Raw genomic sequence first — 27075 nt, 5'->3', positions numbered from 1 at the left:
AATGCGAGAACCAAAACTGGCTGGAGTATTCCAAGTGTGACCTTACTAAAGGCTTTATAAAGCAGTACTGATACTTCACGTAATTTTGATTCTATGCCTCTGTTTATACAATCAAGAATTGTGTTAGCTTTTTTGGTGGCTGCTGCACATGTAAGATAACCTTAATTGTTATGTACCTGCATGCACAATGACACACGTTAAAATAAAACTGACATCCTGTTCTCGAAAGAAGGAATACCACCCACCAAACAATTTCACCCCCCAAGGATAACAATACCAAGGATTAATGATACCAAGATAATAACAACAGCAACACCAAAATGCGAAGTTATACAAAAATGGCACTGAAAACGTATATTAATCACAGTCCATTTTAAAGACCTAACAGAAAAGAAAGTTTTGAGAGTTAACACGGGTTATGTTACACGGGGAAGATCTGTTACTAAATCTGGTTGTTCTGAGATGGGAATTTCCATCGCTAAGCGATGTAGTCACAAAGCGTGACATCGTATGACTGCATCACTTAGTGATGGCCATACCGGCAGCGCCTGTTGCTGTCATTAAACAGGGACGGTGGGTTGTTAAGCGAGGAGCTCCTTGCAACTTCCTAAGGGCTTCCCCAATGCAAATATATTGGGGAAGCCAGGAGGAAATTGCAAATCCAGGCAGCTCACAAGCAGACTGGAGAGCACCGAGTGGCTGCTACTGGGCAAGGGATGGAGTGTGAGTGGACGGAGGAGGGTGTGCAGATGGGTGGCATGGCAACAAGCCCCTTGCAACCTTCTCTGCTGGCTTCCCCACTGACCTTGCCTTTGGAAAGACGGCAGGGAAGGTTGCAAATGGTGAATATGCGACTTTAGGATGCTACAACCATCATAAATACAAGCCAGTTGCCAAGCACCAAATCATGATCAGGTGACTGCAAGGGCCCTGGAGCAGTCATAACTTCGAGGACTGGTTGTAAGTCACTTTTTTTCAGAGGCACTGTTACTTCAAACAGTCCCTGATCGAATGCACATAACTCCAAAACTACCTGTCCTGCGAGAAGAACAAAAGGTCCATTTCGCTGAAAATTCAACATTCTACATTGCTTGGCTGATTCTGCATAAAATAGTCTTATCACTTGAAAGTGCTGCTCATAATATTCTATTAATCCAATGTGGTGCTCAATTCCCCACGCGGTGGGACCCGGGTGCAACATCTTTTAAACTCTGCCAGCCGATTGTATGACTTTTTCCCTTTGGTTCGATGCCTTGTGAAACTTACTCTACAACAGGAGTATCCAACTTTCTCAGATTTAAGATCTGTGGATTTCAACTCCCAGAATTCCCCAGGTGCTGAAGTCCCCAGGTCTTGTGAAGTCTAGGAGTTAAAATCCCCCCCTTCCCAAAACATGCTGACTGGGGAATTCTGGGAGTTGCAATCCACCCACCTTAAATTCCCCCAAGGTCAAAAAACATTTGATCAAGGCATGCCACATGCTCTTACATGATCCGCTCAAATCCTGGGGGTTGATAGAAGCTTTGGCTGGCTCAAAGGCTCCTGTCCGGAGAACATAATCCGTGCTGAGGGCCATGGTGTTGACCCAGTGCGCATGGCCCTGCAAGGTACGGCACAGGATGCCCTGAGGACGACAAAAATGCCAGGCATCGATCACTTCCCTCCATTCATTCTGTGGAGAGACCCCCCCCTTCTCCTGAAAAGATACTAAGCCCCCTTGACTCGTCCCTCCAAATGTGGCTGCAGGGGAGAAGACAGGAAGCATTACCTGGTCCAGTGGTTAAGGCATCTGGCTAGAAAGTGGGAGATGGTGAGTTCTGGTTCTTCCTTAGGTATGAAATCCAACTGAGTGACTGGGTGCCAATCACCAGGAGAGGGTGAGTTCTAGTCCTGCCTTAGATATGAAACCCAGCTGGGTGACTATGGGCCAATCACCAGGGGACAGTGAGTTCTAGTCCTGCCTTAGATATGAAACCCAGCTGGGTGACTATGGGCCAATCACCAGGAGACAGTGAGTTCTAGTCCTGCCTTAGATATGAAACCCAGCTGGGTGACTATGGGCCAATCACCAGGAGACAGTGAGTTCTAGTCCTGCCTTAGATATGAAACCCAGCTGGGTGACTATGGGCCAATCACCAGGGGACAGTGAGTTCTAGTCCTGCCTTAGATATGAAACCCAGCTGGGTGACTATGGGCCAATCACCAGGAGACTAGTCCTGCCTTAGATATGAAACCAGCTTGACTATGTGGGATTCTACCTGCCTTAGATATGAAACCCAGCTGGGTGACTATGGGCCAATCACCAGAAGACTGGGAGTTCTAGTCCTGCCTTAGATATGAAACCCAGCTGGGTGACTATGGGCCAATCACCAGGAGACAGTGAGTTCTAGTCCTGCCTTAGATATGAAACCCAGCTGGGTGACTATGGGCCAATCACCAGAAGACTGGGAGTTCTAGTCCTGCCTTAGATATGAAACCCAGCTGGGTGACTATGGGCCAATCACCAGAAGACTGGGAGTTCTAGTCCTGCCTTAGATATGAAACCTAGCTGGGTGACTATGGGCCAATCACCAGAAGACTGGGAGTTCTAGTCCTGCCTTAGATATGAAACCCAGCTGGGTGACTATGGGCCAATCACCAGGAGACAGTGAGTTCTAGTCCTGCCTTAGATATGAAACCCAGCTGGGTGACTATGGGCCAATCACCAGGAGACAGTGAGTTCTAGTCCTGCCTTAGATATGAAACCCAGCTGGGTGACTATGGGCCAATCACCAGAGACAGTGAGTTCTAGTCCTGCCTTAGATATGAAACCCAGCTGGGTGACTATGGGCCAATCACCAGGGACAGTGAGTTCTAGTCCTGCCTTAGATATGAAACCCAGCTGGGTGACTATGGGCCAATCACCAGGGACAGTGAGTTCTAGTCCTGCCTTAGATATGAAACCCAGCTGGGTGACTATGGGCCAATCACCAGGAGACAGTGAGTTCTAGTCCTGCCTTAGATATGAAACCCAGCTGGGTGACTATGGGCCAATCACCAGGAGACAGTGAGTTCTAGTCCTGCCTTAGATATGAAACCCAGCTGGGTGACTATGGGCCAATCACCAGGAGACAGTGAGTTCTAGTCCTGCCTTAGATATGAAACCCAGCTGGGTGACTATGGGCCAATCACCAGGAGACAGGGAGTTCTAGTCCTGCCTTAGATATGAAACCCAGCTGGGTGACTATGGGCCAATCACCAGGAGACTGGAGAGTTCTAGTCCTGCCTTAGATATGAAACCCAGCTGGGTGACTTTGGGCCAATCACCAGAAGACTGGAGAGTTCTAGTCCTGCCTTAGATATGAAACCCAGCTGGGTGACTATGGGCCAATCACCAGAAGACTGGGAGTTCTAGTTTTGCTAGATATGAAACCCAGGTGACTATGGGCCAATCACCAGGAGACGGAGAGTTCTAGTCCTGCCTTAGATATGAAAGCCAGCTGGGTGACTTTGTTGCCTGTCACTCTCCCTCAGCCCATCCCACCTCACAGGGTTGTTGTTTGCAGGGAGGAAGGTGCGTTGGATATGTTCACTGCCTTGTGTTGTTGGAGAAATAATAATAAAGGTGGAATACAAACAAATATACGAAATCACCAATAAACAAATTGGTAATTGCGCTGTGTTGCCCGGGCCAACCAAACCACCATGGGGACAACATGCAGAGGTGGGAAGAGGGAAAGGAAGCCGCCAAGCTATTTTATTTGTTGTATTTATTCAGCCCGTATGCTGCCTTGTGCCCCACGGTTGGGCTACTTACATCCTCGGCCCTCCAAACTTTGATGGTGCGGTCCTGCGAAGAGGAATACAACAAGCCGTCGCCCCCCCACCGGAGGCAAGTGACCGACTGAGTATGGCTAGTGAGGATCTTGTCGCAGCGGCCAGCCACCGTGTCCCAGATTCGAACGCTGCCATCTTTGGAAGAGCTGGCTAAGTAGCGACACTCGGGGTTCCTGAAGGGAAAGAAAGAAAGAAAGAAAGAAAGAAAGAAAGAAAGAAAGAAAGAAAGAAAGAAAGAAAGAAAGAAAGAAAGAAAGAAAGAAAGAAAGAAAGAAAGAAAGAAAGAAAGAAAGAAAGAAGGGAGGGGAGGGAGGGAGGGAGGGAGGGAAGGAAGGAAGGAAGGAAGGAAAGGAAGGAAGAAAGAAAGAAAGAAAGAAAGAAAGAAAGAAAGAAAGAAAGAAAGAAAGAAAGAAAGAAAGAAAGAAAGAAAGAAAGGAGGGAGGGAGGAAGGAGGGAAGAAAGGAAGGAAGGAAGGAAGAAAAGGAAGGAAGGAAGGAAGGAAGGAAGGAAGGAAGGAAGGAAGGAAGGAAGGAAGGAAGGAAGGAAGGAAAGAGAGAGAGAGAGAGAGAGAGAGAGAGAGAGAGAGAGAGAGAGAGAGAAGCTGTTAATTTTGCCCTAAAAATAATCAAAAACAGGCATAGGTTCAACAAGCCAACCCACTCTGTTGCAGAAGGAGAACATAGGAAATAGAACAGAACAGAATAAAGAATGGAATGGAATAGAATAGAATAGAATAACAGAGTTGGAAGGGACCTTGGAGGTCTTCTAGTCCAACTCCCTGCTCAAACAGGAAACCCTATATCAGTGGTGGCTAACCTTTTGGGCTCCTGTGCCAAAAATTGTGCTCGGGCTCGCCTGCTCACAGGCCAGCACCCAGAAGGTAATGCGCGTGCCCCCACCCCCCCAGCCCCCGCGCATGCGTGCTCAATCCTCCCCCCTGCCACCCCATTACCCGCACTGCGCATGCGCGCGCCTCCCAGCTGATTTTCAGGCCTTTTTCGGCCTCTCAGAGGCTTGAGGGAAGCCTCTGAAGCCTTTGTAGGCCGAAAAGTGGGCCCGTTTTGTCACTTTCCTTTTATTTCCAGAAATACAGGAAGTGAGGGAACGGGCCTGTTTTTTTGGCCTAGAAAGGCTGCCGAGGCTTCCCTTGAGCCTCTGGGAGGCCTCAAACGGGCCGAAAATCAGCTGTGAGGCACATGCAGGTAAGGTGAGGTAAGTCTGCCTGCAGCTCATGTGCCCGAAAAAAATGGCTCTGCGTGCCACCTGTGGCATGAGTGTCATAGGTTTGCTATCATGGTCTATATCAGGGGTGTCCAACCTTGGCAACTTTAAGACTTGTGGACTTCAACTCCCAGAATTCCTCAGCCAGCTTTGCTGGCTGAGGAATTCTGGGAGTTGAAGTCCACAAGTCTTAAAGTTGCCAAGGTTGGACACCCCTGCTCTATATCATTGCAGACAAATAGTTGTCCAATCTCTTAAAAACCTCCAGTGTAGGAGAATTCACAACTTCTGGTGATAAGCTGTTAACATTGATTAATTGTTCCAACTGTCAAGGAAACTTCTAATTCTAGCTTTGTTCTGTCCTTGATTAGTTTCCATCCACTGCTTCTTGGCCTTCTGGTGCTTTGGAGAATAGCTTGACTCCCTCTTCTTTGGGGCAGCCCCTCAGATATTGGAAGACTGCTATCCTGTCTCCCCTGGTCCTTCTCTTCATTAAACTAGACATACCCAGTTCCTGCAACCGTTCTTCATATGTTTTAGCCTCCATTCCCCTAATCCTCTTTGTGGCTCTTCTATGCACTCTTTCCAGAGTCTCAGCATCTTTTTTACATTGTGGAGACCAAAACTGGATGCAGGATTCCAAGTGTGGGCTTACCAAGGCCTTATAAAGTGGTATTAACGCTTCACATGATCTTGATTCTATCCCCCTATTAATGCAGCCTAGGACTGTGTTGGCTTTTTGGGCAGCTGCAGCACACAGCTGGCTCCTATTTAAATGATTGTCCTAGATGGTTGTGGCCTCCATCCTGACTTTTTAGATGTCCTTATGGCGCTGGGTACAGTATTGCAGGGGTCCCCAACCGCCGGTCCGTGGACCGATACCAGTCCGCGGAACAACTCTTACCGGGCTGTGAAGAAGGGCGCCGCCATCTTTTTGTAAAAGTGCTTCGGTGAGCTTTTCCGGGTAGAAAGCTCACCGAAGCACTTTTTCATCAAAAAGATGGCGGCGCCAGCTCGGTGCGTGAGCTTTTCCGGTAGCTACCCGAAAAGCTCACCGGGCGCTGGCGCCGCCACTTTTGTCAAAAAGATGGCGGCGCCCAGTTGATGCCGGTACTGGTCATGGCGCCCAGCTGATGCCGGCACCGGCCACGGCGCGAAAAGGTTGGGGATCCCTGCAGTATTGGATATTTTTCCTGCACCTTAGGTGGAAATGCAGATGAAAACTACAGTAAAGAAATAATGCACAATTGTGATTTGAAGCCAAGATGTTGATTAAAGCTAAAATTGTGATTTAAGCCATGATCGCCATTTAAGCCATGATTAAAATATAAACCACGATTGTAATTTAAGGTCCCTTACTTTAGAAGTGCAGAGCCAGGGAAGATTTATTTTGGGGAGGGGTGTGTGGGTGGAGCTGGAGTGGTGACTTACAAATGCAGAGGTTCCCAGCAGAGCGAAGTGATCCACTTAGAGTGACCCACCAAGATACGGCCAATCTGGATCCCGGTGCTTGGATCCCAGAGCATTATCTGCATAGAAAGTTCATGTGGGACACGTTAAGAAAACACCTTTCTCAAAATGGTTTATGTGTTTGCGCAGAAGTGGCTAAATCGACTGTTTTGATTAAAGAGAAGGAAAAAAAATTACTTTTGTTTCCAACTTAGAAACCATTTCTGGACTTTGTGCTCGATTTTGGGTTTTACCGGTTAGATAGATTTGTTGATATAGAAATGGCTAGTTTATACTACTATGTAAAAGTAAAAAAAGGTGAACTTTAATGTCCCAAAGGTGCTTTTTTGCAAGAGGCAACTGGACTTTCTGGTTTTTCTTCGAAGACGTTTCGCTTCTCTTCCGAGAAGCTTCTTCCACTCTGACGTAGGGAATGGAAGGATTGATACTCCTGGAATGACCCAAAGGGGCGTGGCACAAAGGCAACACAGTCCCATAAGTAACAAGAGTCCCTTTAGTACCTCCAACTTTGCCCCCAATGTCCAGTTACCTTCGGCTGGAGAAAAAAACTCTCCCAAGAACAGTCTTTAAGTGGAGGAAATTCAGTCGGAAAACAAACCGTAAATAAAAATCCACACAAACCATGCTGCAGTAATTAACTTGACAGGGAAGGAGAAGGAATTGCAGACTTGAAAGGCCGGCAAAGCACACACTGTTGGGAAGATGCCAGGAACCCAGATAAGCCTCAACAATACCAGATAATTCACGATTTGCTCTCAACAGTTTGCTCTGCGCAACTTCCCTTTTTAAACACTGTGTTCCCAGTTGCAGCTAATGAAGGGAATCAGGGCCCTTTCCTCCCCCGTAAGCCATGCAACTCATGTTGCTCCCTTTTCCGTTCCTCCCTGCGTGCCCTAGGATTAAGAGGGGGTGGGCCTGGCTCTTCCTCTGAACTCCCTCTCCCTTGTTCTACCTCTCCCCTGCTCTGCCCAGCCCATCTGTGCCCTTCCCCGGTTCCTTCCACAGCCAAAAGAGCCACACTCCCACTGCCTGTCAGCTGCTCGACCTCCCCCTCCAAATCAGATTCCGACAGGGGCATAACAACTCCTTGCAGACAGCTGGTCATTTGCATCCTTTTAGAGGGTTCTTGAGGCCACTTGGAGGTTTCCCTGTGTCTTCCTGGTCACCTGAATAGTGCAAATGGGTGTGGAGCCTTCTTGGAACTGTTGTAAAATGGCTCCATACCCATCTGCACCACTGAGGAAAACAGAAACAAAGCCGAAACGAGTACTTACCTGCCCGTTCTTGCACCCAGATGCCAGTTTCCTTCCGTCGGGCGACCAAGCAATGCTCAGCACCCAATGACGGTGACCTGTGGAGGTATGAAGGAGGGAGAGTTACTGGACAAAGTCCACCAGTCAACGAAACCAAAAGATTTTAAAATGCTTACTTTAAGTCAGTGTTACTCAACTGTGGTCCCTTTAAGACACCTGGACTTCAAATCCCAGAATCCCCCAGCCAGCATCCCTCAGCCAGCAGTGTTTTCTCAATTTTGGCTCCTTTAAAATGGGTGGACTTCAACTCCCATAATTCTCCAATCAGCGCTGCATAGAGCCATGTTTTCTCAAACTTGTCCACTGGAAGACTTGTGGACTTCAAATCCCAGAATCCCTCAGCCAGCATGGCATAGAGCAGTGTTTTCTCAAACATGGCCACTGCAAGATATGTGGACTTCAACTCCCAGAATCCCTTAGCCAGCAGTGTTTTCTCAATTTTGCCTTTAAATGGGTGGACTTCAACTCCCAGAATTCTCCAATCAGCGCTGCATAGAGCCATGTTTTCTCAAACTTGTCCACTGGAAGACGTGTAGACTTCAACTCCCAGAATCCCCCAGCCAGCATGGGTATAGAACAACGTTCTTCAATCTTGGCCACTTTTAAGAGGGCCACTTCAACCCCAGCTGGGGAATTCTGGGAGATGAAGTCTACCCATCTTCCATTGGCCAAGACTGAGAAGCCTTGGCCTAGACCAGAGGTCTCCAAACGTGGCAACTTGTGGACTTCAACCCCCAGAATCCTCCAGCCACCATGTCATAGGGCAGTGTTTTCTCAAACATGGCCACTTTTAAGATGACCACTTCAACCCCAGCTGGGGAATTCTGGAAGCTGAAGTCCAACAAGTCTTAAAGTTGCCAAGTTTGGGGACCCCTGGGCCTACACCATCCCCCTTCTGCATGTGAAGACTCACCCTTGGCAGTAAAATGCGGCGTCTCCGTGTTCAGGTCCCAGAAGCGGACGGTGGTGTCCCCAGAGCCGCTGGCCAGGTACCTGAGGAGACAAACTCTCAGGCTGACAGAGCCAAGGCAGAGCAGTTGACCAGATGCCATTCAGGGGTCAAAAAAGTCAAGATGGCAACCAAAGCTCCCCCAAAGATGAGCCCTTCAAAGTAGGCCAGACTTAGAAGCCCAAGTCATACAGACTAATAATACAAAGTAGGCCTCCACTGACAACTAAAAATTCTCCATTCAGCTCTTAAAGCTCTTAAAGTGAGGCCTATGTGACGGAGCCCAATTCTGCAACTTTTTTTTTTGCTGTGGTCGTTAAGTGAGACATCCCGTGATTGGTGACCTTCCCCACTGATGTTGCTTTTAAGGAGGTTGCAAAGGTGACTGCAGGACTCCACAACCGTCACACGGTTGGGATTCTTTTAACCTCGAACGGGCGCTAAACAGATGGTTGTTATTAAGCGAGGACTACCTGTTGTTATTAAGCGAGGACTACCTTTTATTACAGGTAGTTCTCAACTTACATCACTTGAGGCTTTCAAGAAGAGACTGGACTGCCATTTGTCAGAAATGTTGTAGGGTCTCCCGCTTGGGCAGGGGGTTGGACTAGATGACCTACAAGGTCCCTTCCAACACTAATTATGTTATGACCACAACTCAGTCCCAAATATTCATCACTAACCGAGACAGCTGTTCAGTGAGTTTTGCCCCATGTTATGACCTTTCTTGCCACTGCTGTTAAGCAAATCGCCGCAGGCGGTAAGTTAGTTACACGGCTGTGAAGCGAATTTGACGTTCCCCACGTGATCTCAGGACCTGGGACACTGCGACCATCATAAATGTGAGTCAATTGCCAAGCAACCGAATTTTGCTCAGATCACCAAGGAGATGCCACAACGGTCATGTATGTGAAAAATGGTCATAAGTCAGATTTTTTTCTGTGCTGTTTTAATGTCGAATGGTCACTAAAGGAGTGGTTAAAGTCTAGTTATTGACTTTCAACCATTCCTTTAGTTAGTTATAACTAAATGTGTGTTTGCGTACATGTGTATATGTGTGTGTACAATTATTTTGTGAAGATGTGTATTTTGCTTTTATATATATACAATATAAATATAAAAATTTATATATAAATTTTCTGTGCTACAACTTTAAAAGCACAACTACAATGATGTGGGAAAATACCCGAATAAAGCCGAATGCCATATATATATATATATTTGTTTTCTTAAGTTTTCGCGGGTACTTACATGTATGGCATTCAGCTTTGTTCGGGTATTTTCCCATGTCATTATAGTTGTGCTTTTCAAGTTGTAGCAACGCTTCGGCAGAATCTCATCTGCCATCATCAGGCTTCTGTATTGTGTTCGACTGTGAGTCAGGCTTTTACAGCGGTTTCAGATTTAAATTTGGGGCTAGCCTACTACTGTGCCAGAATGTTTTTTTCTTCATCCTGATTGGTTGGGAGTCTTGGTCTGTGTTTATTGGTCTTGGAGTTTGCTGTGGTTCTGCTTGATTGGTGTTTCTAATATCTTCTGTCTGTTTTGTGGCTTTTTTTGTCTTGATTGGCTGGCAACATTGTGTTCCTGTATTGGAGGCTTTTGGTGCAGCTTGGCTCCGTGTAAACGGATGGCTATCATTTATTAGGAAGCTAGGTTTCATCTGTGTGCCTGGTTGGGGTTTTCTATAGTGGCTAGGGTTTTGGTGCCATTGAAGTTGCTGCTATGACCTGTGGCTTCCATGTGTTGGACTAGTGAGGAAGTGTGTTCCAGCTTTTTTACTGCATTTTTGTGTTCATCTAGGCAGGTACTTATTCTTCTATTGGTCTGTCCAATGTATGTGGCAGGGCATGATGCACGGGGGACTTCATATATGACCTGGAAAACCAGCTACAGAATTATCAGAGAGGCCATAGAGATTGAAAAAAGACCTGAAAGCATGAATAGAAGAGATGATTCCACCAGACTGTCAATTATCTGGAAGCCTGCACTCTCAAACAAAAAAAATCTCCACACCACTAGCCAGGCAAACACCTGGTCACAAACAGATCCCCCCTGATACCTCCAGCTCAAACACACCCCAACCAGGCACCCAGATGAAACCTAGCTTCCTAACAAATGATAGCCGTCCATTTACTCGGAGCCAAGCTGCACTAAAAGCCTCCAATACAGGAACACAATGTTGCCAGCCAATCAAGACAAAAAAAAGCTACAAAACAGACAGGAGATATTAGAGACACCAATCAAGTTAAAGAGCAGCAACCAGCTTTAGTACAGAACAGTTGAGCTAAGCCACGCCCAGGCTCCTTGCTGTCTCCTTCTTGCTCACACAGCAAATACTCTTTCGGTTTCCAAACAGCCCTCAACTCTCTCACACACTGACAGGACGCTAGCCAGATGGATACTAATGGAGGCTTGGTAGGCAGAGGCAGAATTTCCACCCTCCCCCTTATTTTCCTCCCCCAAAACTAAGCCCGACCGTAGTTTCCAAGCGAAGCGCAGGTATGGAGCACATCTATATCTACACACACACACACAGATTTATAAATACCATAGTTATACAGGTAGTCCTTACAACCATTCCTTTAGTTATAGTTATAAATATATGTACAGTACATAAATATAAAATACATAGTTATACACCTAGTCCTTGACTTGCAACAGTTCATTTAGTGACTGTTCAAAGTTACAAGGGCATCGAAGAATGTGACTTATGACCATTTTCCCATGCTTATGACCGTTGCAGCGTCCCCCACAATCATGTCATCAAAATTCAGATGCTTGGCCACTGACTCCTATTTATGACGGTTGCAGCGTCCCTGGGGGGGAGAATCACGTGATCCCCTTTTGCGACCTTCTGACAGGCAAAGTCAACAGAGAAGCCAGATTCACTTAACAACCCTGTCACTAACTTTACCACTGTAGTGATTCTCTCAACAGCTGTGTGTTAAGGTATTAAAATTTAGACACTGAGGAGCGGTGAGTAGCTGCACGATGCTGTGAAGCTGATGTAAGTCTGGCTGATGTAACCAGAGAATATGGGTCTTTCCCTTTAAGGCTGGAGAGTAAAGTTCCCTTTAAGAGGTGTGCATATTAAAAGGCAGCCATTAGAGGGTGTGGTTTTCTTTCCTTGTGGCCAGTATTCAGCGCAGAAGTTCTCTGTGTGTTAGGAAGGAGAAAAGCTCACTTGCAAAGGTATTTTGCCACCAGGTGTATATTGTTTTTATATACCTGCTGTATATTAAACCAGAGGTCTCCAACCTTGGCAACTTTAAGACTTGTGGACTTAACTCCCAGAATTCTCCAGCAGCAGAGCTGGCTGGAGAATTCTGGGAGTTGAAGTCCACAAGTCTTAAAGTTGCCAAGGTTGGAGACCTCTGTATTAAACCACTGTTAATGTCTAAGTCTCTGTGTGCTGTGTGTTGTTCCTGGGTTGTCTCATAAAGGTAGTCACGCTGCCAAATGCTCTGACATGGGAGCAAGAAGGGTTGTAAAACGGGACAAAATTAACTGAACCGACGTTAGAAGCCGACGGAGAGGAGGGGCTCCTTTTAGAGCAGAGAAGTGAAGCTAGCCCCCCCAAACTGTCATTTTTGTAGGCTGGACAGCGAGAGAAATTTGGGGCTCAATTGTGGTCATAAGTCGAGGACTACCTGGAGTCCTCGACTTCTGTCCACCATGGGGCACGTAACTCCTTTCCCTCCGGCACCCTGATCCGAGCTGCACCTCCGCTTACTTCCCGGTGGGGCTGAAGGCAACCGAGATGACGGCCTCGCTGTGGCCCTCCAAGGAGCTGGTGCAGCGAGTCACGGCTCGCACTCGGAACACGGCCTGGGGCTGATAGATGATCTCGACCACCCGCTCCGTCTCCAGGGCCAGTTCGGCCAGGGTCTTCTGCAGGCAGGCCACGATTTCGGACTCCTGGACGTAGAAGGCCAAGGGGACGGGCTCCTCCTCCTGGGAGGCAGCAAGGGGTAGTGGTGAGAGACACAGAGTAAGCTTGGTAAGATAAGGTAAGCTTGATTGTTGTTGTTTTTAATGTGAGCAGACTGGGGAGGGAGGAAGGAAGGTTGGAGGAAGGAGAAGGAGAGGAGGGAGGAAGGGAGGAAGGAGGGAGGGAGGGAGGGAGGAAGGAAGGAAGGAAGGAAGGAGAGAAGGAAGGAAGGAAGGAAGGAAGGAAGGAGGAAGAGGAGAGAGAAGGAGAAGTAGAGGGAGGAAGAGGAGGAAAGGAAAGAAGGAAGGGGAGAGAGGAGGAGAGGGGGAGGAAGGAAGGATGGAGGAAGGAGAAGGAGAGTAGGTAGGTAGGTAGGTAGGTAGGTAGGTAGGTAGGAAGGAAGGAAGGAAGGAAGGAAGGAAGGGAGAGAGAAGGAAGAAGGATGGAGGAAGGAGAAGTAAAGGGAGGAAGAGGAGGAAAGGAAAGAAGGAAGGGGAGAGAGGAGGAGAGGAGGAGGAAGGAAGGATGGAGGAAGGAGAAGGAGGGGGAAGGAAGGAAGGAAGGAAGGGGAGAGAGAAGGAGAAGGAGGAAGGAAGGAGGAAGGAGAAGTAGAGGGAGGAAGAGGAGGAAAGGAAAGAAGGAAGGGGAGAGAGGAGGAGAGGGCGAGGAAGGAAGGATGGAGGAAGGAGAGGAAGAGGAAGGAAGAAGAGGAGAAGGAAGGAAGGAGAGAGGGAAGGAGGGGGAAGAAGTAGGGACAGAGGAAGGAGAGGAAGGAGGTGAGGGAGGAGGAGGAAAGGAAGAAAGGGGAGAGAGAAAGAGAGGAGGAGGAAGGAAGGAAGGAAGGAAGGAAGGAAGGAAGGAAGGAAGGAAGGAAGGAAGGAAGGAAGGAAGGAAGGAAGGGGAGAGAGAAGGAGAAGGAGGAAGGATGGAGGAAGGAGAAGTAGAGGGAGGAAGAGGAGGAAAGGAAAGAAGGAAGGGGAGAGAGGAGGAGAGGAGAGGAAGGAAGGATGGAGGAAGGAGAGGGAAGGAAGAAGAGGAGAAGGAAGGAAGGAGAGAGGGAAGGAGGGGGGAAGAAGTAGGGACAGAGGAAGGAGAGGAAGGAGGAAGGAAGGAGGTGAGGGAGGAGGAGGAAAGGAAGAAAGGGGAGAGAGAAGGAGAGGAGGAGGAAGGAAGGACAGAGGAAGGAGAGAAAGGGGAAGGAGGAAGAGGAAGGGAAGAGAGAGGGGGGAGGTGGGAAGGACGGAGAAAGAAGAGGAAGGAGGAGAAGGAGGAAGAAAGGAAGGGAAGAGAGAGAGGGTGTAGGGAGGAGAAAGAGAAGCAGAAGGAAGGAAGGAAGGAGCCCCCCCTCTGCCGCAAGTGTACCTTCTCCAAGAGGGTGTTGCAAACCAACTGGAGCTTTTCTGGGGTGATATCCACGGGGACATCAAACGGGGCCCCCAGAACCTCCCCGGATTCATCTTTGAACTGGATCAGGAGCCGCTCAACGTCCGCCGCCATTTTGAAACCGTAGTCGGCTCTTTGCTCTCTGGCCTGGAAAACAAAGAGGAAGAAAAACCAAAAACTCAAAGGAACCCCACCAGCATCTACGGCCCCCCCTCCAAGCTCTCTTTGGGGGCCCCCTTCTCCACATGAACACCCCCCTTTCCCCATCACAGATGTTCAGAAAACTCTCATTAGCTGCTGGAAGCCAAAACAGGGAGAGGCTGATTATTAGAACACCTGCTTTCTAGGATGAGGTCAGAAACATGCATGTATATGTCAAAAAGAAGTCAAGATGGAGGCAAGGAGGCATTTTAAAAGAGGCATCGCTCCTGTCTTGACTTTCTGGTTCTCCCCTCCACTCCAAGAGATGACCAACCTAGGGTAATAAGGTTTGGAAGGGACCTTAGAGGTCTTGTAGTCCAACGCCCGGCTCAAGCAGGAGTCTCTACACCATTTTGGACAAACTGGCTGTCCATCCTCTTCTTAAAAACCTCCAATGAGGGAGCACCCACGACTTTTGGAGGGAAGCAGTTCTATTGGTTAAAAACAGATGAACAGATTAACAGAGTTGGAAGGGACCTTGTAGGTCATCTAGCCCAACCCCCTGCCCAAGTAGAAGACCCTATACCATTTCTGACAAATGGCAGTCCAATCTCTTCTTGAAAGTGTCCAAGTGATGGCGGCTCCCACAACTTCCGAGGGCAACTTCTGTTCCATGGGTTGATGGTTCTCCCTGTCAGAAAGTTTCTCCTTATTTCCAGGTTGAATCTCTCCTGGGTCAGTTTCCATCCATTGTTCCTTCTCTGGCCTTCAGATACCTTGAAGATCAGTTTGACCCCTTCCTCCTCTCTGTAGCAGCCCCTCAAATATTGGAAGATGCTATCCTGTCTCCCCTGGTCCTTCTCTTCCCTAGACTAGCCAGGCCCAGTTCCCGCAACCGTCCTTCGTATGTTTTAGACTCCAGTCCCCTCATCCTCCTGGTTGCTCTTCTCTGCACTTTTCCTAGAGTCTCAACATCTTTTTTTATAGTGTGGTGACCAAAACTGCATGCATGCAATTAACTAACGTTAATTGTCCTTGCTCTTAGGAAGTTTCAAGAGGCACCTGGACTTTCTGGTTTTTCTTTGAAGACATTTCGATTCTCATCCAAGAAGCTTCTTCAAACTCTGACTTCGCCTTCAAAGAAAAACCAAGGAAGTCCAGCTGCCTCTTGAAAAAGCACCTTTGATGACGGGAGAATCTCCACAGACAACTTTAGCTTGTGCATTTTCTATTTATTATTATACTTGTTTTACTTGGAAGAGTTTCCATCCTGCCAAAAGAGACCTTGTACACCACCCAACGCCCAGATCTGCTTATGCCCAGGTCGTTGGGAAGGGCTCCATAGGGGGACACTAAAATGCCAAACCCAGTCTCAACATCTATCATGCTCATCATAATAAATTACCCTCAGTCCATTGCAAAAGGCAGCTTGACTTGAAATAATTCTGCAACAAGACTTATACATTATTAACCAAGAACGTCCGCCTATTCCAGGTCCTTGAGAAGGACTCGATAGGGGGATTAAAAAAAATGCCAAATCCAGTCTGAACACCTGGCTGTTGGGCGAGAACCCCTTGAGCACCATCGGCGTTGACAATATCCCTGTCCGTCAATTGCAAAAGGCAGCTTTGCTTGGAACAGCTGACAATCTTGCCACGAAACTTTGAATGTTATTAAACAAGAACATCTGGTCCTTGGGAAAAGGACTCCATAAGGGGATAAAAATGCAAAATCCAGCCTGACTGGGCGAACCAAGCACGACCAGGATGAGAATGAGATATAGGGGGGGGGACCCTGAACAGGGGGAGCGGGTCAGACTAGAAGACCTCTACGTTCCCTTCCAACTCTTCTTATTGTGTTATTGCTTGGGAACGTTGTTCTTTCTCCGCTCCCACCCCCGGGGCCGTATGTCTCCACCCCAGCCCCCACCTTCCAAAATATGGGGTGCTGCTGCCTTACCTCCCCCCCTCCCCCCTTTGCAAAAAAAAAAAAATCACCCCTCCAAACCTGCAGCCGAACGTTTCTGCTCCAACTTGCCTCCACGTGGGGAAAGGAGGCTGTACGTCATCATTCCGCGACAAGGCACAGTTTCTGACTCGGCTGCCACCTGCTGGAAGAAGCGGGGATCTTCCGCCAGAAGTTTATTTATTCGTCAAGTATTAGATAACAGGTATAAATATGAAAATGGTTATGAATATATGAAATGGATACAAATAAAAAAAGAAACAATAGGACAGGGACGGTAGGCACGTTGGTGCGCTTATGCACGCCCCCTACTATTATATAATATTATGTAATACTATATTATTATATATATATTATATAATATATTATATATATTATATAATATATTATATAATACTCTTAGGAAAGGGGTGAGGAAAAATCTTATCTAAACGTGAGAACTGGCACCCACCCACCCCTGCCCTACCTGTGCTGGCAGAGTTTCTTTCTTTGGGAGTTTCACCCATAACACAATCCTGGAGATTTTGATACACCCACAGGTCTTAAAGTTGCTGGATAATTATTTTCCCTGTCAGGAAGTTTCTCCTTAATTTTAAGTTGCTTCTCCCCAGGGGTGGGATTCAATTTTTTTTAAAAAAAACCGGTTCTGTGGGCGTGGCTTAGGTGGTGGGTGTGGCTTGGTGGTTATGTTATTGGCTGGGCGTGGCCAACTCAACATCACTCACATCGAGGCACGCATCTCCTCGCCTGGATCCCAGGGTTGCCATCTGGCCGTTTTTCCGGCCAAATTCGAGAAATCTGGCCGTATTTCTATCTGCTTGGCCGTGAAAAAATGATGTCTCCGGCCAAATTTATTTGGCCGGAAATTTGGCCGTACGAAAGTTGCTTGGCTGTGAAATCGGCCAGATGGCAACCCAGCGCTCCTTCCCTCGCGCATGCGCGTCACCATGAGCAAAAGGAGGACAAGCGCATCCTCTGGCACTCTCCTTCCCTCGCGCACGCGCAAAAAATAACTTGGACGAATTTGGCCGTATTTTGACTTGAGTTTGGCCGCAGAGCCAAACTGCGATCTGGCAACCCTGCCTCTCATGACTGTGGGGATCTATCATCTATCTATCTATCTATCATCTATCTATCTATCTATCTATCTATCTATCTATCTATCTATCTATCTATCTATCTATCTATCTATCTATCTATCTATCTATCTATCCAGGGGTGGGATTCAAAAATTTTAACAACCGGTTCTGTGGGTGTGGCTTAGTTGGTGGGCGTGGCTTGGTGTTCATGTGACTGGCTGGGTGTGGCCAACTCAACATCACTCACATCGAGGCACGCATCTCCTCCCATGGCCTCTCATGACTGTAGGGATGCTGAAACAGTCGTAAGTGTGAAAAATGGTCATAAGTCACTTTTTTCAGTGCCATTGTTACTTTGAATGGTCACTCCACACAAGCAAAGTACCAGCAAAGGAGGGGGAAAAAAACTCCAGAGACGGTCCAGAGACAGGAAGTCTCATCTTGCCAAGAATGTAATAAGGGTCAACGGAGAGGCAGTTTCTGTAAGCAACCCCAGAATGTTTCCTTCCTGCCTTCCTTACAGGATTAGCCCAGTAATTTCTTCTAACAACCGGTTCTCTGAACTGCTTAGAATGTTAACAACCGGTTCTAGCAAATAGGTGCAAACTGGTAGAATCCCACCCCTGCTTCTCCCCAGGAGTAGTTTCCATCCGTTTCTTGTCTTGCCTTCTGGTGTTTATTACCCACATACTGCCCATATACACAAGCTTTTTTAATTTAAAAAAGAGGCTTTGCTAAACATCGTATCAATTCTTAATTTTTCTATTAAATGATTTAATTTATGATGGGATGTAGTCTGGGATTCCCAGGATGGTGAGACTGCATCCCAGATGGCAAAGAGCTCGCTTGGAAAGTTTGGTGGAGGGTTAAAACGGCTCCTGCCTAGCGATTTCCAGAATTGATCCGCAGTTATGCAGATAGCTGCTTTAGTCTGGCAAGAGTCTGTCCATAAGTGAAGAAGAATAAAGGAAATCACTCTTGAGCAACTCCACGTGTCAGTCCTTGTAGCGTGACTCTCAGGTTTGAACTTTGTATAAACCTGGCTCAGAGCCCTTCAGACACTGTTGAAAAAATATTGACAATCGTATCAGATTTTTGTTCTGTGTACCTGGGGCATCTCAGTCCATTAACCCTTGGCCCAATTCAAGCCATAGCTGACTCACCCTTGAGTTCCTTCTTTGAACCCATCTCTCTGCGAGAGTGGCCGATCTTCATTTTGGGAGAATTCCCCCCTTTTCTCAATCCCCACTCTTGGGCTGGCCATCTAAGGGGCAGGGGTGTCATGCCCCTGTGGAAGACTGACTCGGAGGGAGAGGAGGAACAGCCGACAGGGAGTGGAAGTGGGGCTCCGGAGGTTGGGGAGGAGGCTGGGCAGTCACAGGAAGAACCAGGCCCATCCCCTCTCTGTCCTAGGGCACGCAGGGAGGATAAGGGAGAGACATGGTCTACGGGGGAGGAAAGGGCCTTGATCCTCTTCATGGGCTGCAGCTGTGAGAGAGAACTGGTTAAAAGGACGGACATGCGTACGGGCCAGTGCTGGAAACAAAGTGTGGAAATATCTCTAGTCTGTCATTCCTGAGTTTGGCATCCTTCAGTGTGTGTTCCGATATCTGTGGACATCTTCAAGCTCTTATCTTGCCTGGTTCTCTTAATTGTTTCAGTGTGGTTTGTGTTTTTTTTACTCTTTATAATTTTTAATCATTTTTAGTTTAAACGGCATTTCCTCCTTTTCGTAACTGTTTGTGGGGGAGTTTTTTTTTTTTAATCTCCAGTCAAGGATATCTGGAGCTTTGAAGCAAAGTGAAGGAATAAAATAGGGTTTCCCCTGTTTTTGTGACTCTGTTTATTTTGTATCTCACCCTGGGTCATCACAGGTGTCAGCCTTCAAGATCTTCTACTATTGCTTTGCATCTTTTGGCTGCCATAAGTAACGGGGGAGGAGGGGGTAAAGTCTGGGAAGCAAGCTGGAGGTGTTACATTCTTGTGTGGTGTAAATGAAGAGTGGGGGGAAGATAAATTCCTGCTTTTAGGTTTCTATTTCTCCCTTAGCTTTCTTTTCTCTGCGCAGCTGCAAACCTTTATCAAAATATGCCAAGGTCAACGGACAGAGGCCTCATCACCACCTGAAGATGTCCACATGATCATATTCACAACTTTTAATTGGAAGAATCATTTGAACTATTGGGGGTGGGAACGTTTCCATCCCTTTGTATATGTGATCTGCGCGCCTAATTTCTCAGATTCAGAAGTCTACGGTTGCTACCACTTCATTTTCAGTAAAAGATATCTTTTCTCTAATCTATGGAGTCTAAGTATTTCTTGAATTTTGAATGGAGCACCACCTGACAACAGGGGGATTACACTTGTCAAGGCTTCCCTGGGTCTGTCCACCACATATAGGTGGGGCCTCTTACAAAGAACGTGAACCTAATTCCAACCAACAATCCCAATTCCATCTCCCAGGAGATGTCACAAATAAGCACCTTGACTTCATCTTCTCCCTTACCTGCCCAAGCTTCTGAAATGTTACCAAAACAGCTGCTTATTCTCTTAACCAGGACTGGGCTCAGGAAAAGCAATAGACCAGGGGTGTCCAACCTTGGCAACTTTAAGACTTGTGGACTTCAACTCCCAGAATTCCAACTGGCTGAGGGATTCTGGGAGTTGAAGTCCACAAGTCTTAAAGTTGCCAAGGTTGGACACCCCTGCAATAGACGGTTCCATCCAGAACTACTGATGGCAAAGGCCAGAGAGCTAGGCGAGAAATTGAAGGTTGGGAAGCAGTTGCCAACCAGCACATGGGAAGCCCAGATGTGGATCGAGGCTTCCCAACAGCGTCAAACTCTCTGACCAGAAATGGCCTTGACTGAAGACATTGAAGGATATAAATGAACCATGGTAGAACAACGAGGACATGTGGAAGTTCTAAAGGTGTTCTGGTTGGTAATTCGGTTTGATACCTCGGAACAAGGCTCCATTAAATGCAATTTGCCCGACAGTTTTGTTCCTCTCCCAGCCACTGCACCCAATCCAACGAGGGCTTTGGAAAACGAACGCTCTTGGTACGGAAAATCTCCGGTGCCAAGAACGTCCTGGCACAAGCCAGGAATTCAAGTCGTAAGCCGATTAGAGCTTCAAAGGCTGAGATACTCTGGGAAGGAGGACCAAGATCTTCACAGGCTGACACTTTCCAATCTTGTGAGGAGGGAGCAATCAAAGGTCTGGATTAAGGAAGGCCGAGGACTGTCCATGGCCCACTGGTGGGCCGTGAGAAAATTTTGGTGGACCGCAGAGAAATGTCACTCCTAGAGCACCCCCCCCCAAAGCAATTAATCCAGGCTGCGCAGGAACACAAGGCTGTGCTGCCCACGGTCACCCTCCCAGCCTACTCATTCCTTACCTGCCCGCTAAGTTGCTATTTCCCCCCCCCCCCCCCCAGACTATCAGCTCTTCTGGTGCATTTCTTGCTATCTTATCTTTAGAACCTTCCTTAGGACTGAAGCTTCTATTATTCAGTGCAGGTAGTCCATGGCAGAAAGATAGATCTCTGAATGAATCTGTGATTTGCCTTCCTCTTTCTATGTAACAGTATATAAAAGCAAAAAAGCACTCACGCATCATCACAAAATCTCCAGAACCGTAAAGCCTGCAGAGTTGAAATTTGGCTTGTAGGTTCCTCTTGGCTTCTAAAGGCTCACTAAGAAAGGATTTTTCGAAATGATCATCAGATCTATTAGTATTTCCTATATTATTATTATTAACACGCTCTGATGCTAAGGAGTCCTACTCCCCCTCCCCACCTGAAATCTTTTCTAAATGCAAGACACAAGCAGAGAAGTTTCAGTTTTACTTTCACAGCACTAAACAGCTTGAGGATAGAACAGTTGAGCTAAGCCACGCCCAGGCTCCTTGCTGTCTCCTTGCTCACACAGCAAATACTCTTTCAGTGTCCAAACAGTCCTCAACTCCCTCACACACTGACTGACAGGACGCTAGCCAAGATGAATACCGATGGATTCTGGTAGGCAGAGGCAGAATTTCCCCCCCTTATTTTCCTCCCCAAAAACTAAGCCCGATCACATAGTTTCGTAGCGAAGCACGGGTATCCAGCTAGTTTGTAATAAACTGAGTGGGCCCGGTGATCCACTCAGATTGGACCCCGCAGAAGAATGACCAATGAGAGGTTTTGAAGAGAAAGATTTAAGAGCCCACTTCATTTTCCGCCGATTGAGCTGATCGAAGCCAAAAGGTGCGCACAGTAGAAACAAAACCACACAGAGAAAAACGGGACACAGGTGCCTAATTTATATATAGATATATATTTATATTTCAATCAAAACACAATTAAATATGGTTTGAGTACTGGAATACTTGGGTATCAGACAATAAGGTGGTACACGGTACCAAAGAAACCTATACACAACTTGTTTCGCTTCTTGACAGTGTCTCGCTCCAGCCGATACCGCAAAGTGATGTGCGTTTCAGTCTACTCCACTTTCAAATGGCTGGAGACAAATCAAAAACTTTCCTAAAAGTAGTTTTGAGATAATAAATCCTTTTTTTTTGCACAAGTCTTCAGGAAACAATGAGAACCTAAAAAAAAAAAAAAAAAAAAAACCCTCCGAAGGAATAAAAAAATCGCAACAGAAAAAAAAAAATAGCAGAAGGGAAAAAAAAGAATATATTAAGCACGACAGAGTGGATTTTATCTCAAATATTCCAAATTCTTGTAAAACGTCTCGCCCGTGGCAAGCACTGGAGATCGGAGGAAGTTTCAGATTTATTTGGAGAAAGGAAAAAAAGAAAAAGAGGCAACTGACTCCCAAACTGCATTAAAGGAGGAGAAGGTAGAAAAGCCGGAATCGGGAACAATTTCAGCAAAAACTGGATTAACGTCTAACCCGGGTTTGAGTTGTTTCGCCTTAATGGACATATTTGCAAAGGCAAAGAAAACAGGAAACAGATAAAAATTCATTGCTTATTTTTTTTTTTCCTTGCATTTTTTTTCAGTGTTGTTTTGCAAAGTGTGAGAGGTATGGAGTCACACTTTTTTTTTTGGAAGGCAAGAAGAGACAGAAAAGTGGAAGGGTCCTTTTTTAAAAAAAAAAAAAAAGTTTTGTCTCTTGACTTCTTCTCTTTTCCGGACTGGCCCAAAATGCACGAAGAAAGAGAATCCAGTTAATGGAATACTTCATTATTTCAAAGGATCTTCCCAAAAATGGTTCCAGGGTTTTAAAACTGCTCCCTTCCCCGACACGCTGAAGATACCCTGAGCCTTTCTGATTGCAAATGTCTTTTTTTTCTGTTTTCCTTCTTTTAAAAAAGTTTGCGATAACAACAAACAAACAAAACTAGATCGCAGCTCGGAAAACTAAGGGGCCGTTTTTTTTTCTTCTCCGTGCCTAACTGTAGTCCAGAAGGAGAATCCTTGGGAAGAAGGAGCTGAGGAAATCTTCCTTCCGTTGGGTCTCGAGAGAAAAGGTAAGCCTCTTTCCCTCTTCCCCCACCACACAAAGTGGTGGGGGGGAAATCCACCTGCAGATTTGGGTGTGGGTCCCTGGCCAGGCAGCCAGGGTGAGGAAGGGGCTTTGGGGAGAGGGAGAAATTCTGGTTCCGCTTCACGTCATAGGCAGAAACTCCTGGAGGTCATAGCTGAGAAAATTAGGAGGGGAAAAAAAAGGGGGGGGGTGATTAAGAAGCAGGAAGGGGGGGTCAGACGTCCATTTTGTAACGTGCCACTCCCCGAGCCCCTTTTCTCAGCAGGCCCTTTGGGGGGGGACCACCACAGCTTCCCCCCCACCCTTTGCAAACTGCAATTCCAGGCAGCCATCATCCCCAGTACCACACATGCTTTCCCGACCGAGAGCCGCGAGTGAATTCCGCTGACTTTTGGCCTTTCGGAACTGACAAGGGGGTCCCGATCATGCGCGGAATCTTGGTTTTATGGGGTTGGCTGGTCAAAGGTAGCCCTCGATTTTGGACCATCAGGGAGTCTGCAATTCTGGACGTAAATCGAGACGGGCGAGAAACAGATCGCCATGTGACTCGGTCTGATTTGATGATCTTGTGTGTGTGTGTGTGTGTGTGTGTGTGTGTGTGTGTGTGTTGGTTGTTAGGCAAATGAAGCAGTTGTTAAATGAACTTGTTTGTTGGTGATCACCAGAAATGTTGTACATTGAAGGTATGGGGCTGCTAACTCTCCTGAGGGACCAAGGCAAGGAGAGCGTCAACTCATAAAATATCTCTACGGTCTTTTCAGAGTTGCCAACAGAAAGTGAGGGGGGGGGGGGGGCAGTGCAGCAGCTTGGAAACCGAAAGTGCATTCCATACATAGTTTTTCAGAGATAGTAACTAGGTGACTGACGTTTCCGCCCGCAAATATCTAACTGGAGAGCAAGATTGATGACTCTGGGCTATGGATGTGCCTCATTGGAGAATATGAATGATGATACACCCAGAGGGGTGGGGGGAAAACCAGGGTCAAGGGTGACAATGAATGGTGTGTCTCAGAGTCGGCTACACCCAGGCAGTGCCGGACATGTTAACTTCTAATAAATCCTTTTGAAGTTTTGCAAGCTTGGCTTGAGACTCATGATTTAATTGGGGGTGACTGCCGGAATCCTGACAGAGAGGTTGTCATGCAGGAGTGTCCAACCTTGTCAACTTGGAAACTTGTAGACTTCTACTCCCAGAATCCCCCAGCCAGCCTGCTTTAAGAGGGGTGGGCTTCCACTCCCAGAGTCCCCCAACCAGCATGCTTTCAGATGGGTGGACTTCAAGTCCCAGAATTCCCCAGCCAGCAGAGGATTTGAAGTCCACAAGCCTTAAAGTTGCCAAGGCTGGACACCCCAGCTGTTGCCACCTGAGCCATTACCTTAGTCACCTTGTCGACCGCTGCCTCTGGGGGTTGGGCCTGTTGCATGACGTCGTTGACGATCATCTTGGCTATCCTCCATGCCATCTCCTCTTGAGCCTAGAGACAGGGTGAAGGAGTCCGTCAGCCCAGGGCATTCTGGGATTGCCACCAGCAAACAGAAAAAAAGCTATTGTTCTGACCCACAACAAACCCTCTGAAGTTAACTCAAAAATTCCTTTATTAGCAGCGCCAGCAGCCTCGGCGAAAAGTTTCTCTCTCTCTCTCTCTCTCACCGCAGGCTAACAAGTCTGTCCAGCAGGGAGATGAACAGTTGCCTACCATACCTCTTCATCTCCGCCCCCTGCCTTTTATCCCCAGAGCTAGCGTGGGACCTTCGCTAGCAGCAATGGCTCTTCAGTCCCGAGGACCGGCCCATAGATTTCCACTGCTCTCCTCTCCTCTGCCTTCTATGCATCTGTGCATCCCTCACTGTACCCAGTTGTTCCTCCTCTTCCTCATCAGCCACCTCCAGACCTGGGGGCTGTTGACTCTCCAACGAAGGCTTGATGGATGGCCCAGTCTCTCTGTCTCTCTGGACTCCCCCCCTCCCCCGATTCGGCTGCCGGAGGGGCCAGCGGCCACAACAGCTATACTCCAGGACCTTCGCCTCCCCCTCCAATTCATCTGGGCCCCAAACTATATTTTCAAACCACATTCGATGGGCCACTATTCAAACGACGTACCCCCCTACGTTCCAGTACAGGTAGTCCTCAACTTACGACAATTGAGCCTCACGTTTCTGTTGCTGAGGACAGTTGTTAAGTGAGTTTGGCCCCGTTTTACAACCTTCCTGGTCACAGTTGTTCGATAAATCCGGCTTCCCCAACTGACTGCTCATCAGAAGGTCACAGAAGGGGATGACATGACCCTGGGGCACTGCAACCGTCGTTAAGTACATGCCAGTTGCCAAGTGTTTGAATTTGGATCACGTGACCAAGGGGGATCCTGCAAAAGTCATTAACTGGGAAAAATGGTCATAATCACTTTTTCCAGTGCCCTTGTAACTTTAGATGGTCTCTAAATGAAAGGTTGTAAGTTTGAGGCCTCCCTCTGTTTGCTTAATGGCTGTTCAGAGTTACTAAGGCCCCCCCAATCCTCATACTTAGGCCCCCCCCAATCCTCATACTTACAACGGTTACATCTGCGTGATCACGTAATGCACATTTGGGACCTTGATAACTGGCGCCCATATTTACGATGGTCGCAGCATCCCAGAGTCACTATATTTGCAACCATTCCAACTGGCTTCAATGGGGAACGCCGGATTCACTTAACAACCATGTGTCTCATATAACGACCGTGGCAAAAAAGGGATGATAAAATTGGGTGTGACTCACTTAAGGAATGAATCAACCCGAATCAATAGTTCCCAAGTATTCAGAGGAGCTCCTTCTGCAACCATTTTCTTTATTCTGGGGAGGAATTTTGGGTTGTTCTGACCTAAAACCTGCCTGCCCCCCCGAGATGCAAAGGAGGGTCTCTCTAAGTCACCAAAGAAATGCATATTTTTTCCTGTAAGTGTTGAGTGCCTTACCTCATCTGTATTTCCTTGCACCCATTTCTTCATTGCTTGTGAAAACATGGACCCTGAGAAGAGCGGAAAAAGAAGAGCAGAGAAATTTCAGGTTTTATGAAGTCAACATGACTAGCTGGGGAATTCTGGGATTGGAAGTCCTCCCCTCTTAAAGCAGGCTGGCTGGGGGATTCTGGGAGTGGAAGTCCTCCCCTCTTAAAACATCCTGGCTGGGAGATTCTGGGAGTGGAAGTCCATCCCTCTTAAAGCATCCTGGCTGGGGGATTCTGGGAGTGGAATTCCACCCTCTTAAAGCAGACTGGCTGGGAGATTCTGGGAGTGGAAGTCCTCCTCTTAAAGCAGGCTGGCTGGGGGATTCTGGGAGTGGAATTCCACCCCTCTTAAAGCATCCTGGCTGGGGATTCTGGGAGTGGAAGTCCTCCCTCTTAAAGCATCCTGGCTGGGGGATTCTGGGAGTGGAAGTCCTCCTCTTAAAGCAGGCTGGCTGGGGATTCTGGAAGTGGAATTCCACCCCTCTTAAAGCATCCTGGCTGGGGATTCTGGGAGTGGAAGTCCTCCCCTCTTAAAGCATCCTGGCTGGGGATTCTGGGAGTGGAAGTCCTCCCTCTTAAAGCATCCTGGCTGGGGGATTCTGGGAGTGGAAGTCCTCCCCTCTTAAAGCATCCTGGCTGGGGGATTCTGGGAGTGGAAGTCCTCCCTCTTAAAGCAGGCTGGCTGGGGGATTCTGGGAGTGGAATTCCACCCCTCTTAAAGCATCCTGGCTGGGGGATTCTGGGAGTGGAAGTCCTCCCTCTTAAAGCATCCTGGCTGGGGATTCTGGGAGTGGAAGTCCTCCCCTCTTAAAGCAGGCTGGCTGGGGGATTCTGGGAGTGGAATTCCACCCTCTTAAAGCATCCTGGCTGGGGGATTCTGGGAGTGGAATTCCACCCCTCTTAAAGCATCCTGGCTGGGGAATTCTGGGAGTGGAATTCCACCCTCTTAAAGCATGCTGGCTGGGGAATTCTGGGAGTGGAAGTCCTCCCTCTTAAAGCATCCTGGCTGGGGGATTCTGGGAGTGGAAGTTCTCCCCACTTAAAGCATGCTGGCTGGGGAATTCTGGGAGTGGAAGTCCTCCTCTTAAAGCATGCTGACTGGGGGATTCTGGGAGTGGAAGTCCACCTATCTTAAAGCAGGCTGGCTGGGGGATTCTGGGAGTGGAAGTCCTCCCCACTTAAAGCATGCTGGATGGGGGATTCTGGGAATTTGTTACATTTGTTTCACAGCTGGATTTATCTCCTTGAAGGAGGGGCCATTACCTTGCAGCTTTACACCCGAGGAGCCTGTGCCAAGTGCACTTGCGTGCAGGATTGCTTCC

General features: G+C 47.6%; 2 protein-coding genes across 3 annotated transcripts in view; both read right to left on the bottom strand.

The window, feature by feature from the left end:
* Positions 1-16394, bottom strand: part of NLE1 (notchless homolog 1) — a 29923-nt gene extending 13529 nt beyond the window's left edge. The window contains exons 1-8 of one of the 2 annotated variants that reach the window (XM_087970146.1): positions 16235-16394; positions 14066-14233; positions 12506-12726; positions 8734-8813; positions 7782-7858; positions 6469-6566; positions 3797-3989; positions 1489-1624 (exon numbers count right to left, since the gene is read on the bottom strand). In XM_087970146.1, coding sequence (XP_087826272.1) covers positions 1489-1624; positions 3797-3989; positions 6469-6566; positions 7782-7858; positions 8734-8813; positions 12506-12726; positions 14066-14200 — 940 coding nt within the window. In that variant the 5' untranslated portion in view covers positions 14201-14233; positions 16235-16394. The remainder of the gene's footprint in view (positions 1-1488; positions 1625-3796; positions 3990-6468; positions 6567-7781; positions 7859-8733; positions 8814-12505; positions 12727-14065; positions 14234-16234) is intronic. The other variant, XM_087970205.1, reaches the window with a different exon arrangement.
* Positions 16395-21571: 5177 nt separating this feature from the next.
* Positions 21572-27075, bottom strand: part of AKAP10 (A-kinase anchoring protein 10) — a 55226-nt gene continuing 49722 nt past the window's right edge. The window contains 3 exon segments of the mRNA XM_087969816.1: positions 21572-22923; positions 24146-24244; positions 25722-25774. Coding sequence (XP_087825942.1) covers positions 22918-22923; positions 24146-24244; positions 25722-25774 — 158 coding nt within the window. The 3' untranslated portion in view covers positions 21572-22917.

This window comes from Notechis scutatus, chromosome 1, assembly GCF_049901735.1.
Source record: "Notechis scutatus isolate UNSWTSFEM ecotype Mainland chromosome 1, rNotScu1.2, whole genome shotgun sequence".
Taxonomy (NCBI): Eukaryota; Metazoa; Chordata; class Lepidosauria; order Squamata; family Elapidae; genus Notechis; species Notechis scutatus.
This window is presented reverse-complemented; position numbering and strand designations above follow the sequence as displayed.